Genomic DNA, 16388 nt, shown 5'->3' with positions numbered 1-16388 from the left:
TCTAGTTCCATTATATTGGAGAGAAGGCAGACATCTCTACAGCCGATATCTCCAACATGGCAACTCACACTAAAAAGTTCTAGATTGATAGATAGCACTACAGGTAAGAGGAAAAATATATATTCTTGATTTTTGGAGTGAACTGTCCCTTCAGTGTATTTGACTGACATTTTTAATACCCGGTAACTAAAATCTGTGAGATCTCAGGCTCATATCTTAAATACATTTGTAATGAAGAACAGTAGCGGCTTCTTTTATTGTGACAAGTTAAGTTAACCTGTAATGTCACAGGGTAGACATTAAGGCAATTTATATTAACCTGGATTAGCTTTGCAATATAGTTTGTCAAATGTGGTTTTTGGCACTTTGAGCACCACAGTCTGAGTGCCATCATCTTATCCACAGACCTTGGTGTGAGCAGTTTCATGTAGGAACTATTTTCTTTCTACCAAACTACACCCGCCAACCAGAAGAAAGCATGCATCTACTGCTAGCTCAAGTAGCACCACTAAGCTAGCTAAAATCACAGCTCCGCGAGTAAGGACACCATTAATGTTAACATCTCGTGCATCACGAGCAGAAGCCTCTCGTCCATGAGTAGATGCATGCTTCCTTCTGTACAGTGATACAGTTGGCAGGTGTAGTTTGGTAGAAAGAAAATAGTATTTTTGATATAAGGGGGAACCGTCCCTTTAATATACTCCTTTGAGTTGAGTTGAACATAAATCCTTTTTGAAAATAGAAATGTATTCTGTCCTTTTCATTCAGATAATGTTACTTTTCCTTTTCAGGCATGTATATTTTAGAACATTTTCCAAGAGCAGACTGTTTGTTTGCCTTACTTACTGACGATCCAGTTCGAATCAGTGTGCTATTATGGTGATTGACAGTAATTCCTTTAAAATGAAGCTACATGTCCTGCCATTTGCTCACTTATATAGTTATACATAGTGGAGAGGGTTCAAATGTGGCCTGTCATTATGGTGAGCCGAACATCTGCCAGTCAGCCAAAGAATGTAAGCGAAATATATCATGACAAAGATAATCATTTGAACGGGTTCTTGATTTGAAGCATAGTTGTAGAGCGGCTCTGTGATGCAATCAGTATACTAATACACCAGTGTTGTAACATTTCTTAACTTTGCAGAGATTTAGTAGGACAAAAGTGGATACACAGTGAATTGAAGGTGAGCTGACAGAGAAACAGCTGCTGGCAGGTTCATACAATGAAAAAGCCATGAATACAAATTGGATTTCAGCTTAGTGGAACATTCAATGTATGGTTAAGACACAGGGGATTCAAAATTTTCAATAAAATAAGCATTTTTATTGTGATTGCAACTTTCTTTGTTCGTTTTTTGGCCTCCTGACTGTCACCAGGGGGATAATAAAATGAAATTATGCAAATGTTTATCCACTCTTCACTTTGAGCAAACTGAATTTGTGGTTGCATTGCCTTGACTGCAAGCGCAGGAAATGAACCTTCAAATTGATCGAATAAACGCCTCAACTGATACGCCGCCGAGGCATCAAGTGTGAGCTTCATGTGCCAGTATCACACACTCGTCAGTCGCGCTAAGGCTGCTTTTATGGATAGAGCTTGTACTCCATGACATAAATCTGGATAAGTCCTGCTGTAACGCCGCCTATTAATCTATGCTCTACTCTCACAGTAACAAGATTATTTCAAGCCAGGGCTCCACTGGCGTAGAGCAGAGGAGACAGCCTGTGCATGCCTCACCCAAGGGTGCATTTTAATAGGCTTTCAAACTGCAGAGTAGGATGTGACATTGCTTGTCCTCTGGTTTTGAGTACATTAGACCAGGTCTCTTTTACTGCAGTCCAGCCTTTGGCCACGTCTTGCAACTTAAAGTACAATAGGTTTGATGTCTTATGTCTTCAGAGAATATGTTCTGTTTACCTGCCCACCTGCAGTGCCCAAAAAAGTTTTGACGCCTCTGAGATTAATTCTCATCATGACACTGTTCTAAAGCTGAATTAATGATGTAATGTCATTGACCTGCAGCCATATTGTCACCTTTTAAAAAAAGACCAGAGGACAAGGAAGCTGTTATGAATAATTGCAGAGCTACACCAGTCTTAATATTACACTCATGAACTTGAGGAGGATGGCTAGTTAAATCTGTACTTTCCTCTATTAAACACTCTGTGGTTTAACCAGGCAGCTGTCTCCATATTGACCTGGAGCTGGAGTACAATTTAACAATCACTCTGATCACCTCAAGCGAGAAACAAGATAAAAAGTTTGTGTGTGTTTCCACAAAATGGGTGTTATTTAAATGCAAGTGGCAATAAAGCTCTTTCAATCTCTGTTACCTCCTCTCGACTGGCAAACAGTTAGCTGTCAGGTTGCTCACAGAAGCATGTGACACATCAGGCTCGCTTTGGGTTTAAACACAAAGGATTACGCTGGCAATATTCTGCATTCTTCTTATTGTGAACAAATCCCATGAAAAGACCAAAACCAACACGGTAGTTCTTCTGTCAACACTTAACCCCAAACTCAGTAGTCCTGAATTAAGACGTAAACCTAAAAATGGTACATGAGGCAGCAGAACTTCAACCCGTGGGGACTTGGCTTGGAAACTCGAGGGATGCTGTTTCAAGTCTCCCTATGGACCAAGTGTGGAAAGTGGACTGACAGCTGCAGAGGTGCCAGTTCACCTTCTGGGCACTGCTGACGTCCCCTTGAGCAGTGACCCTGTCTTAGAGACTCTTTCTGGTTGTTCAAGCACTGGTGGATTGTTGCAGATGCTATCAGGAACACTAAAAGGAGTCAGAGGAACCTGATTTATCTGTCTTATGGCCTACTGTCAGGATCTAGTGATAGTCTTAGCATTAATGTAGTCATTCATTATCTGTAACTGCTGATCGGGTCGCAGGAGGCCGGAGCCTATCCCGGCTGTCATTGGGTGAGAGGCGGGATACTCCCTGGACAGGCCGCCAGACTATTGCAGGGCTGACACATAGAGACAGACAACCATTCACGCTCACATTCACACCTACGGGCAATTTAGAGTCACCAATTAACCTGCATGTCTTTGGACTGTGGGAAGAAGCCAAAGTACCCGAGGAAAACCACCGCTGACACTGGGAGAACATGCAAACTCCACACAGAAGGGCATTTATCCTTTATTCAAAAGTGATAGCTGAAGACAAGAGGAAAGGCAGGAAGAGAGAGGTGTGACATGCAGTAAAGGCCTCAGGCTGGAGTGGAATCCAGGCTGCTGCGATAATGGTCCGCGCTCTGCCTGGTGAACTACCAGGGTGCAGATACTGATACTTATTACTGTTAAAAGCAGCTAATGCAGTGTCATGTGGGGAAGAGCAGTGTGTGATTTTTTAAGAGGTGAATAATCAGACTGTTAATGTAACAGCTAACACTGACCAATTACAGTTTATGAATTATTTCATTACCAATGCTAAAGATCCGATTTGACTTAGATATTAATTTCACTTCTGTATACCTGAGTATTTCTTGCCTGAGCCGCTCTACAGTGACAGACAGTGAACTCCGTCTCTGTGTCAGGGGACTGGATGCTGAGGCTTCTCCCTCCTCCTCCCTATATTTCTGTTGCAGCTCCAAGCTTTCTTGTTCGTGGTTTCTTCCTCCTTCGTTCAGTCATCATTGCAATTATGTGTCAGATTAAGTTGTAAGGATGCACGCCACAATGTGCTGCGCCTGTGTGACACATACTGTATGTTGTTTGAGGCAGACAACAGCAGTGAGGAAACAAAGAGTGTGTGCACTAGATGTGTTCACCATAACAGCACGTTTCTACACAGACAGTTTTACTCTTGAAATACAAATGAGTACAACGTAGAGGAGAGAAACTGATCCCTTTTTTATATCAATCCTATTGATACAAGAGCCAGTCTTCAAAACGAAAAATGTAGTATCTGTGGTATCGATATTTTGTTATCGATCCTTTCTCCCTTATGCTGCAGAGAGGGTAATACCATTGTCACAGTGTACTTGCAGATAAATCTCCCTTTATTTCCATTCATCATTCTTTGAAAAGGGCAAAGAGAACCGTTAACTTTACAAGTAACAATTTGTGCTGCCTCACCAGTAACTGTACCAGTTCTCCATGTTCTTGTATCTTTAATGTGACATGATATGACTTTGTAAATGTCTCATTCATGCTCTCGACACAACATTAAAAACCTGCGGTGAGATGCTGGCTCGTAACAACATACATGCGTTAAACCCCTTTCAAAGTCACATTTGTTGTTTCAAAGCTGTATTAGTCATGATGTAGTGCCTGGCTTGTACCATGGGAAAAGACAGAGAGGGCTTACAGAGGAATAACCATCGGTCTGTCTTCTAATATGTTCCATATGTGGCATGAGAGAAATCCATTACCATAACTCAGGCTGAGCACGGTTTCATTCTGAATAGCAGGTCTCAAGGCAGGGGAACTTATTACAACAATGGTATGCTAATGATTCTTTAATGACTCCACTTAGATGGTGTTCCCTGTTTCTCAGCAGTCTGCCCAATAGATAATTTCAGCTCATTTTCACTCAAAGTTTTGTCTTGTGACTCAGTGATACTCAAACTTTGACATAAATGTTTCTGATAATAGTCGCTGTAGCTTTGAATTTGTTTCGAGGCTCTATGAAATGATTACACTTGTAACCAGAAATGCCACCACATCATTGTCTTTTGTCATCACTGCTCTTCTCCGCAGACAGAGAACGATTTGTGGGAGGTGTGGAACAAAACGGGGCATCAAGGGAATAAGTGGAACCGAGCAGAGATCCCTCTGAGGAAGCTAAGGAACTTTGAGGTGATATTCGAGGGGATCCGCTCGATGGATGTGAGTGGCGGAGCTGCACTGGATGACCTGGAGTTCATAAACTGTGCCCCAAGTAGGTGATATGAACAGGATGCACAATTTGTAAGCAGTGTAAATGTTGCCCATGACCATAATGAAACTGTGGAGCCGCCTTTGCCAGCCAGATGCCATTAATGCAAAGTACTAACTACTGCTAATCAAATTGCGCTAGCATCAATACTACTAACTCAAGAAAATACACCCCCAAAAACCTGAAATGTGCTCCTAATCCTCCTCATCTAATCTGTCAATGTGTCTCTCCATATCTTTACAAAAAAAACAACTCTCCATTAGTAACTGCCATTGACATGAACACCAGACTGGAACAAGAGTCATTCAACAATATAATTAACTGTATAAAAAATGAATTCAAAGGGGATTTAGTGTTAAAGGGGACCTATTTCAGGTTCATATTTGTATTTTGGGTTCCTACTGGAACATGTTTATATGCTTTAATGTTCAAAAAATACTATATTTTCCTCATACTGTCTGAGCTAGAACATCTGTATTCACCCAGTCTGCTCTGATTTCTCAGCATTTCAGTGTCATTCATATTTCAGTGTCCATCATTGCAGCCAGGGAATGACTGTTACAGAGAATAGCAGCACTTCCTGCAGTAAAAATTCACTAATAATTGCCTTTAAACCAAAAATTTCACAACTGCAGGAATTTGATCTAAAATCTGGGAGAATTCTTCAACATCGCCAATCAAGATCATGTTTTGTTTCCCTGATATTAGCATGAAGCTACAGGTAGCAGTGTTGCAGCAAGACAGTGACTATAATGGAGTATGTCAGCACTTTCTAATGTGACAATTTACCAATGAAAACTTCTAAACCCAACAGTAATATGATCTGAAATCATGGAGTATTTTGCAACATCGGCAATCAAGATTATATATTATCCATACATTAGCATGTAGCTACATGTAGCAGTGTAGGCTACTTAAAGTAATCAAGCCATCAATCCAGATATATCTGTTCATCCACTGTATACCAGCAATACGGTACAGTGAAGACCATCTGAGAATAAATTACACGGTTCCAGTTGCCTTCTCACAGATTCCGAGTGTAAATGGGGAAGTGGAGTCGAACACCACCAGAGGAACATGTGTGTTGCTGTAAGACTGGCATACAAAATGAAGAACATAAACCTGTCTGCCCTCTTGCACGGAATATCTGTGAGAAGTATGGACATGACTCCACTGAACTGAGCTCACTCTTGTTGGACACTGATAAAAGAATCTTAGTCAGAGTTAGATGGGAACATCAGTACCCATCTAGTGCAGCAAAGTATTGACCTTAAGCCACCAGGTGATTAGCCTAGCTCAGAATAAAGACAGGAATTAGAGAAAAAGCAAGCCTGGCTCAGTCCGAAAGTCCAAAAATAAATGCTATGCGAAGCTAAGCTAAGCTAAGCTAACCAACCCACTGGCTTTAGCTTCATACTTAGTTCACAGATATTCGACTGGTTATCAGTTTTGTCACTTAGCTCGCAGGTCAATGTCTGTGATTTAAACATCAGATACCTAATATAAGCTGAACTCAAGCTGAAAAATGAAGTATGATCATGCGATAATCAAAGTACTAATAGTCTTCTGCCTTGTTTGTTGCTTTGCCTTGTTATCTATAAAGTTATTCCCCTTTGTAACATAAATACTTTGCAGCAGTTTCATCTGTCTGCGAGGTGTCAAAAGTGCAAGTAGGTGGGCGGAGGAGATGGGGAATGTCTTGAAATTTCATTGTTGCAAAATGGAGCAGTGGAGTGGAAAGTTTATGAAAAGCCAAAAATCTCACCACCTGGCAAAGTAATCACGGAGTCACTGGTTTTCAGCAAACCTCTGCACATACAGTATACTAAGGTCACTTTGTGCAGAGCGGCAGCACAAATCTAACTTCTTGCTTCTTTAATTTAAAAGTATTTCTCTAAAGTTTTGATACTTTGAGAAACACATTCATGCTTTTAGAGACTGCCGTTAACTCATTGATTGTCAGTCGGCTTTTCAAACCAGTCAGTCCATATCTAACTTGTGCTTAAAAGTCTTAATATCTTTAAACTTGTCTTTGAAGATTACTGAACCTGTAAATTGACTGTCTTTGCAAATGCAAGAATAAAATGTTAAAGGTACACTGATGATTTATGTAAAAAATCAAATTTAAGATTTGATTTCATATTCTGATGGTTTACCTGAATAAGTAATCACAGAAGTAAAAGTGGCTCACAAAATTAATCAGAACTTTCAAAAGATTTCAGACTATATTACATAACGTGGAATAAATTACATTCTCTCTTGCTATCCTCTGTCCCTGTTTTATCAAAGTGTACTTCCAATAATCGTCACAAGCAAGATATAAATATGCTGTGAAATTATTTTATGATCTTTTCAACTGATAGTTTGGGGTATGAAATTGATTCTGCCACTGGCACACTCAGTATGTGAACAGAGACAGAGAGGGTCTTAGAGGGAGAGATTTTTCCGTGGGATGACAGTTGCTGACAGACGCCGTTTGATGTTTATGTCCGAGACAGATGTTAAACATTAACAAGGACCTGGCACAAGGTTGGACACCATGTGGGACGATTCGCGGCTCTGCCAAGGCTCTCTGGAGCACAAAAATATAAACACACTTACACAGGGAGACATAAACACTGACCTACAGACAAACTGAGACATAGATCAAAACAGTCTTAGAGGCTTGCATGCAAGGACCAAACTGTCCGTCCAAAACTAAAGGAGACTTACAGACAACTTCCATCAGCTTTTAAAGGGACTTATTATGCTTTTCCTTATTTCCTGTCATATATATAATGTTACAATGTTGGATGTTCGTATTAAATGTGGCCGAAGTTTCAAATAATGAGGTATGCAAAAGTAATCACTGTGAGCAAAAACCTCAGACCTTTTCTAATGTTTTTTTCTACTTTAGGGACAAGCTGATGTCAGTTTGGATTGGATTTCATTATGGTCATCTGCTCCAGGCATGTTACTTCAAGTGTTTACACTATGTAATCACTGCTACATGTAGCTACATGTTAACATCAGGGAAACATGTAATCCTGGTTGCCATAGTTGTTAATTTCTCCCCAATTTCAGATCAAATTCATGTTGGGACATTTCCAGTTGAATTTAGAAGTTTTTATTGTTTATTTTGAGGCAAGAAAGTGCTGTTATACACGAGTATTCCCCAGGTGCAAGTACACTGCTACTTGCAGCTACATGCTAACGTCAGGGAAACATGAAATCTAGGTTGCAGATGTTAATTTCTCCCTGATTTCAGATCATATTCATGTTGGAACATTTCCGGTTGTGTTCAGAGGCTTTTCTGGTTGATTTTAAAGTGAGGAGATAACTCTATACACAGTCATTTCCCAGCTGTAAGTATACTGCTACATGTAGCTACATGCTAACATTAAGGAAAACATGTAATCTCGGTTGTCTATGTTGGATTAGGGTTAGTTTGAGTAGTTAGTTTTTTAACACAAATCTTTTTACAAAAGGGTTATTTAACAGTTATTTTTTGAAAAAGTATAATTTTAACATTCCCTGGCTGCGATGATGGACACTGAAATATGAATGACACTGAGTGGTATCACGACTGGGTGAATACAGATGTTCCAGCACAGACAGTATTAGGAAAATAAAGTGTTTTTTGAACATTGAACCATGAAAACATGTTCCAGTAGAAACACAAAATACAAGTATGAACCTGAAAACGAGCATAACAGGTCCCCTTTATATGCATACTAAAATTGATTTACAGTTTTTCTTATGATGGTATTAACTGTGTTGAACTCCTGGAAAGAAGTTCATGTCTTTGCTCATTGCAGTCATCATTCAGTGTTTCTGCCTTTGAAGTTTAGAAGAGCACACACATCCACACACACGGACATACTGTAATATAGTTATATGTGTGCTGTCTCTGCTCCACCTGATCTCTTTTCCTTCCTCTCTGTTCTGTCTCGAACGAGGCGGAGGGGGAGGAGGGACGCTTTGATTTCCCTGACAGGCCTGTGTCTGCTTTTGTTTACTGTCTTCTCCGCCACTCGTGTCCTTTGGTGCAGAGAACAGGAAGTTTTAATAAGACACAGTTGTTCATTGTAGCATTTCCCCCTGATGTTAGATGTGATTCGTCTGAATGGAAAAAGGGAAGATAGTTTCCTGTTTAGTGGGTTGGTCCTATAAAAAGATGAAATAACATTACCCGATGTCGAATATAAACATGAATGATTGTTGTTTCTCCCTCAGATCTGTTCTTATGTTTGTCTGTGTCTGTTTTTAGACGTTGTGGAGACGGTCAGTTGCCCTGCAGCCACAGATTTTGTGTGTCACAGTGGCCACTGCATTGAGTCCCACCTGGTGTGTGACAACAAGGCAGACTGTGCTGATGAATCCGATGAGATAGACTGCGGTGAGTAGAAATAGGAAATAGGTTTCTTTGGAATTGGGAGTGAATTGGGAGAGCAGAAAAACAACTGTCAGCCCAGATTTATGGCTCCTTCCCTCCATCTTTCTCTCTCTCATAGAGCACATAGTCGGCTTGCCGGGCGCTTGTAATTTCAACAAGGATGAAAACCAGTGGGAAGACACCTGTCACCTTTCTCAGGACTCTGATGATGACTTTGATTGGAGGATTGGTCATCGGAGTGAGACACCTGGTGCTGGACCTCACACTGACCACAGTCCTGGTCAGTACCCGCTCTGCTGCCAACCCTATCTCTGTCTGTTTGAAACTTTTATATCACTGTGGTTTAGGTTTGGTTAGATTTAGGTTCAGACACAACTTGGTCAGGGAAACATTGTGGTTGGGGTTAAAATTACTATTTTGTTAAAGCTAGGGGACCTTCATCATCATGGTTACAGTAATAACCCCGTGGGCAATGTTAGGGAAGGACTCAGTTAAAGTCACAGTCAAAAACTAAAATGACTGTTAGGAAGTGGGAGACAAACTGCAGTCTCTCCTGGTGAAGTTGGACTTACAAAATATTTTTAAAAAAAGAAATGAAAATTAAATATAATGAAAACGTTATATTAAAAGATATAATAATGATGATAATAATAATAATAATAATAATAATAATAATAATAATAAGCTACAGTGGTTCCTGAACCTAAACCAAAGTGTTTTTTTCCCCTAAATTTAACTACATTACATGAATCTCCCTTCTGGTTTTAATTATAAGTGTCAGCTTTGGAAATATTTTTAATACATAGGTTTGTGAGTTTTTCTAATCTTTGACCTCCTCATCATGACAGAATGAGCTCCTGTCCTGTTTATGTTTCAAACTCCCAGCATGTGTTTGCTTTTTGTCTTGTTTTTCTAGTGAAAGATTAATAATACTGTCAAAAAAAAAATAAAAATCTCCAAATTAAGAACAAACAACTGCGTCCTCCTGACATCCTCCATGTTTTCAGCTCTCAGGCAGCTCAGTGCAGCGCCTTTCTAATTACAACCTGACAGCTGGGAAATAGGAGCTTCCGACAGGCATGTGAAGGCAGGGTTAATAATACATCCTGATCAATGTCAGCCTGAGTCAAACTGAGCTTAACAGCATCAGACTTGTTGTTTATCTTGTGTACAGTGACGCTGCTGTATCAAAACATGATTTTTGTTACTGATTAATTTGAAATTATTCCTGAAGTATGAATCACCACATTTGTGCTTAGGTTACACTTTCATTACACTATACAAGGCAGTGTGAACCCTTATTTCCACAGCCCAGTCGCCAGAATAAAATGTCAGCATTGTGTTTTTCTGCAAGCCACGGATATGCTACATTTGTGCGTTTCAGCCATATGACGTGGTTCAAATTACATGTATGTGAGCTGAGTTTCTCATTAGGAGGATGAGGGGATGATGTGACATCCAGACGAGACAGCTGCCAAGCTGCAGACAGCAGCAGACTGCTGTTTGAGACCAAGAAAAGCGGCTTGTAGCGATATGGCTGGTTTGTTTGGGACATTTCCTACTGTGTTTGTAGCAGTAAAGTGGGTCATTTTTTGAGTGTTCAGGACTTTTCCAGCCTTGTCAGTTGTGACAAAAGCAGGCATTTTTTAACCAGATATTGTGACGTTTCCAGCCATGTTTGTAGCAACAAAAATGGGTATTTTTTAACCAGAGTTTGATACTGAAAACCAGCTGTGTTTATGGCGACAAAAGTAAAAGTGGGTATTTTTAATCGAGAATTTGGGACATTGTCAGCCATGTTTGTTACGACAAAAGTGGGTACTTTTTCCCAAGATTTGGGACTTTCAGCTATGTTATTGGCGATAAAAGTGGGCATTTTTTTATCTGATTTTGAGACTTAACCAGCCCGGAATGTGGCGACAAAAGCAGGTTATTTTTTTTTTTTTAAGATTATTTTTTGGGGGCTTTTTGCCTTTTATGGACAGGACAATATGTGAAATGGGGGGAGTGAGAGAGTGGGGAGTGACACGCAGCAAAGGGCCGCAGGCCGCAATCGAACCCGCGGCTGCTGCAGCGAGGCATTGCCTCTGTACATGGGGGGCCGGCACTATCCACTACTCTACCGACGCCCCCGAAAAAGCAGTTATTTTTTTACAAGAGTTTAGGACATTTCCAACCGTGTTTGTAGCAACAGAGATTGGTATTTTTTCAGTACTTTACCAGCTGTGTTTGTAGTGATAAAATAGGTATTTTTCAACGAGAATGTTTGTAGCAACAAAAGTGAGTCCTTTTTAATGAGAGTTTGGGAGTTTTTCAGCCATGTTAGCGGTGACAAAAATGGGTATTTTTTAACGAGATTTCGAGACTTAACTAGCCCTGAATGTGGCGACAAAAAAGGGTATTTTTTAACAAGAATTTGAGACATTTCAAGCCATGGATAGCCATAAAAGCAGGTATTTTTTAATGAGAGTGAGGATATGGTTACATACATTGCCAACATTTATTCTGGCGATTTGGTTACACTTCAATGTGACTTTGTAGTCTGCATTCATTAATAATTGTGCCGTACCTTGGCTGTCAGTATTTCTTCTGTTTGTTGATGCGGCTTCCTTTTCCTGGTACATGGGCCTTGAAAAATGACTCTTGATATTGAGAGGATGACCTTGATAAGCAAAAGATAGCAGCATGAAAATAATGAAAAACCTTATTACAGTTTTGTATAGCCCGGAGTTTATTTGAGGGGAAACTATGTGGCAGTGTACACTACAGTTTGTGTACTTTACAGAGAGAAAAGAAAGCAAAAGACAACAGCAGGTAATTCAGAGCTTGAAAGGTAGTGTTTAATTGTTGTTTGGTTGTACTGGCAGATGTGTTGTGCATCTCAGTGATCTTTTCCTCCAATATATTTGGAAGAGCAGTATTTTTTATTGTTAACAATGCACTCAGTGAACCAACAGATGCTAGTCTACAGTGTAGCGCTAATGCCTCATCATATTGGCTGTTGGTGAGTCCACACTCACGACTGATTGGTCAATTTAATTTATTGATCTGAGACATGAATCTGAAGACTGGGCACCGTGTCATAGAGTGAACTTATGATCTCACTACAGAGCAGATCAATAAACGAGGCCATCTGTAACACACACATGCTCATAGGAGCTGAAGGCCAAGAGGTGCATATGCAGACATCACTTATTAGATTATATTTATGTCTGAACGACGGGGCATCATGTGTGTACACCGCATTTTTTTTTTTTTATCTGAATGAATGCGCAGACGTTGTTTTTATTCTTTGAGTCAGAGGACAAGAATCCAGTGTTGTGGGTTGGAGCAGGGTTTGCTGTGTGCTGTGGATTGTGATGGCCCTAAATCTCCTTTAACTCATGTGGAAAACTCCCACTTTGTTCCAGCCTCACACAGATGCCGTCTCATCTCCGAGCCTAGCTGAGCTGAAGAAGCTCTCTGCAGCTTTTGGCTGCAGGCTACAAAATTTCACGACAGCACAAATGCTTTCTTCTGTCCAAATATCATGTATATTGGAACCAACAGGAAAACGTTATTGGATTTCTTGCCCGCAGTAAAGCTGGAATTGAATGGTTGCAGCTTTGTCATTCATCACATTGAAATATTACTCAAACCCCACATAAATGTGAAGTGTTCTGCACTGTGTTTATCTCCAAAGGTGGTGGAGGGAATTTCCTGTACATACACTCAGCCACACAGAGGGAAGGCGACGTTGCCAAGGTGACAACCAGGAGTCCATTTCCAGCCAGTATCGGCCAGTGTCACCTGCGCTTCTGGTTCTACATGCACGGCTCAGACAGGATGGGAACGCTGAAGGTGATTAAATCTGAGCCACATTTCCATAAATAATCCAAAGTTTTTATGTGTTTGTTTGTGTCAGACATCCAGCTTCCAAACATGTTTTCTTTCCTTAATGTCATTTGCTGTAATGATCCGTCACAGTCAACCTGAAGGCTTAATTTGGTTTTGACAGAAATGTCTTTCATATTTTACTGCGCCTCTCGCTACATTACACTCTGCTTACTGTCAATCACCTAATACCCACAGGATGAAATGAAAATCTCCCTGCCAGGAAATAATCCATCAAAGCATGTCACCTCACAAACGTGATTATCATATCCATCTTTTCATGTCTGGTTTAGGTGTCTTTGTCAGCTAGGTTAATTTCAAGACAACAATAAGCACATTTTAATAAGAAGTCATTTGGTATGATGTGCACTGGAAAAATGCCCAAAACTAAATGTAACCATAAAGTAGATATTTACAAATGTGCTATAACTTATAATCTTATTATAATCTTATGTTAAAGAACAAATGCCCAAGACAGTTGCAATACTGTTTGAAGGATTTATTAATTTGTAAGAGCAGGCTCTGATATATGCTGTTCACTTACACTCCCATATATTACTTAAAGGGTAACTTAAGTATTGTTTTTGTGTCTACGTGACTAATGGGAACAACAAGTTTTGAAAGTGGTCCAGTATTGAGCGAGAGGGCTGCAGCAGGCAAATGCAGAGGAACAGGCTGCAATGTAACGTTAAAGGGCAATAGTGCACCATCAATGTACGTCCACTGAAAGTGCTTGTTTTTCCACTGACAGACTCAAATTGTTACTGTAAGTGTCAGACAACATTATGGATAAAATCCCTACAGAGATTGACTTTCTTTGTTTTGTTAAAGAGAAAGATCATTTTTGTTTAATGAGAACAGCTATCACCAAAATCATCAGACTCCATTTAAATAAACAGCAATTTTGTTATAGTAAAACACACTTCATTCAAAGTAGACAGAAATGAAATATTACTGAAGAAAGCAGTTGTGGTTTGTCTTTCCACTGTTCCATCAATCACCAACTCTGGTTTGGTTCAAATAACCCCTTAATTCACCCAGTTTGATGGGAAAATGGGCTGACTATGTACATGCTAAAATGACTGATTATTTAAATGGAGTCTGGCTGGTTTGGTGCTAGTCGTTTTGGGGCTGTTTTCTGGTTAAATAAAAAGCATCTTACTCTTTAAAAAAGGGTCTGTCTTTCTATAAGTTGTGAGAAACCTATATTAACAATCTGAGCCTGTCTGTGGCAAAAACAAGCACTTTTAGTGGACATAAATTGACAGCGTACAAATGCCCTGAGTGGTTACATCGCAGCCTGATTAGCAACTGCTGGCTCCAGCGCTTTCGCTCAATACTGGACCCAGTTTCAAAAATTGTTGTCTCCATTAGACACTTGAACACAAAAACATTGGAAATAAGGTCCAGGTTAAAAATACCAAAGTTACCCTTTAAAGAGTAGTTTGTGAAAACTGATATGACACAAATCCAAATCTAGTTTTTAAACTTCAAAAAAGAGCCATGTAATGTAAATTCATGGAGTAAGTAGATTTTAATGTCATTACTTGTGACTAAAATCTACCTTTATGTATAAAGTCAAAGAATCTAAAGTTGTTTTAAATGAGGGAAAAAACATTAAGATCAAAATGTATTTTAATTTTAAGTTTAATTTTATATACGAAAAATGAAACTGTAATCTTCAGTTTCATTTCGTGTCACCCAAAATATCTATTTTGGTTTTGCACCTCACCAGGTCTACACTGTTGGACCCAGTGGCACCAGTCTGCTGATGTGGGCCACCACTGGAAACCATGCTAACCACTGGACATACGCTAATGTCATCCTGTCCAACCCGGCACCTTTCAGAGTGACCTTCCAGGCAGAGGTGGGAGGAGACATGTGGACAGACATCGCTTTGGACGACATCTCCTACACTGCAGAGTGTATGGTAGAAGGTGAAGGTTTAATGATTTTATTTTTTCCTTTCTGTCTTTCGTCTCTTTTTGCTTTTCCATTCAGTTTCTTGTTTTCCTTGTCCTTTAGCACTGTGCTCATTTTTCAAGGTATTTACACCCTCTCCCGTTTCCTCTTCTTTCCACACTTTCCGTCCTCTTACATCCGTGCTCCTCTGCTTCGTTTCCATATAAATTGTGTGGACCCTTGGGGTGAGTGTAGTGAGTTAATGGAGCCTGTTGCCCTGTAGGTCCATATAAATTCACTGTGGGGACGGGGTCAGCGCCGAGGGATGGCACAGAGGGCAATGGGGGGGGGAAGCAATTACATTTATATTGTGTTGTGTCCTCACTCCCACCCTGCCGTTCTCCTTTTACCCCTGAACTGCTTCCTCAGTCGACTTTCTAAAGAAGACCTTTAACATACCTCTCTGTTTTTCCACCACTTTCTCTTTGGGTTTCAAAACAATCCTCTGAGATTTGTCATTGGAGAATGCTGTGTAAACTGAAATCCATGAATGGGGATTTAAGGCGTGCTCAGAGCTGTGCACGAATGTGTATTTATATGCATGTATCTTCTCTTTGAAACATCACTTCAGGACCAGTAACTCCCCAGCCTCTGACATGTGATGTGGACCAATACCAGTGTTTGTACGCCTATCAGTGTATCCCAGAGAGTTGGAGGTGTGACGGAGAGCTGGACTGTGCTGACCAGTCCGATGAAGAGTTTTGTCCCACTGTGGTACCTGGCACTCTTCCTCCTCAGGATCGTTGTCCTATTGGATATTACCAGTGTTCAGATGATCTCTGCCTCCCGTCCATACTGCGTTGTGATGGCGTCCCAGACTGTCCTCATGGAGAGGATGAGTACAGCTGCCGTGAGTATATGTGTGTCTTCGTCATGGTACCAGTAACCATGTAGTGCTGGGAAAAGAGAAAACGCCTCTCAACAATTATCAGCACTAGTTCAGTGCCTGTTTAAAACATGCTTGTTTGGAATGGACCGATTACTTGGCCTGGGTTACTGCTGCTCAAATGCATACTCCTTTTTTGTTTTGTTTTGTACAATTTGAGAGTGAAAAAAAGCAAAGGAGCATTATGCAAAGTTTGGACACCCCAAGACATCTGAGCTTTCAAACAACTTTTACCAGGGTCTCAAACCTTAATTGGCTTGTTAGCGCTATGACATGTTCACAGTCATCGTTAGGAAAGGCGAGGTGATGGAAATTTCAAAGCTTTATATATACTCTGACTCCTGAAACCTTGTCCCATTAATCAGCAGCCATGGGCTCCTCTAAACAGCTGCCTAGCAC

General features: G+C 40.3%; 1 protein-coding gene across 2 annotated transcripts in view; it reads left to right on the top strand.

Annotated features, from left to right (window-relative positions):
• malrd1 (MAM and LDL receptor class A domain containing 1) overlaps positions 1–16388 on the top strand; it is a 99671-nt gene that overhangs the window by 69377 nt on the left and 13906 nt on the right. For both annotated transcript variants that reach the window (XM_033639494.2, XM_033639493.2), the window contains exons 21-26: positions 4716–4896; positions 9143–9271; positions 9387–9548; positions 12951–13108; positions 14877–15078; positions 15675–15953. In XM_033639494.2, coding sequence (XP_033495385.2) covers positions 4716–4896; positions 9143–9271; positions 9387–9548; positions 12951–13108; positions 14877–15078; positions 15675–15953 — 1111 coding nt within the window. The remainder of the gene's footprint in view (positions 1–4715; positions 4897–9142; positions 9272–9386; positions 9549–12950; positions 13109–14876; positions 15079–15674; positions 15954–16388) is intronic.

The sequence above is a fragment of the Epinephelus lanceolatus genome, chromosome 20 (assembly GCF_041903045.1).
Source record: "Epinephelus lanceolatus isolate andai-2023 chromosome 20, ASM4190304v1, whole genome shotgun sequence".
Classification (NCBI taxonomy): Eukaryota; Metazoa; Chordata; class Actinopteri; order Perciformes; family Serranidae; genus Epinephelus; species Epinephelus lanceolatus.
This window is presented reverse-complemented; position numbering and strand designations above follow the sequence as displayed.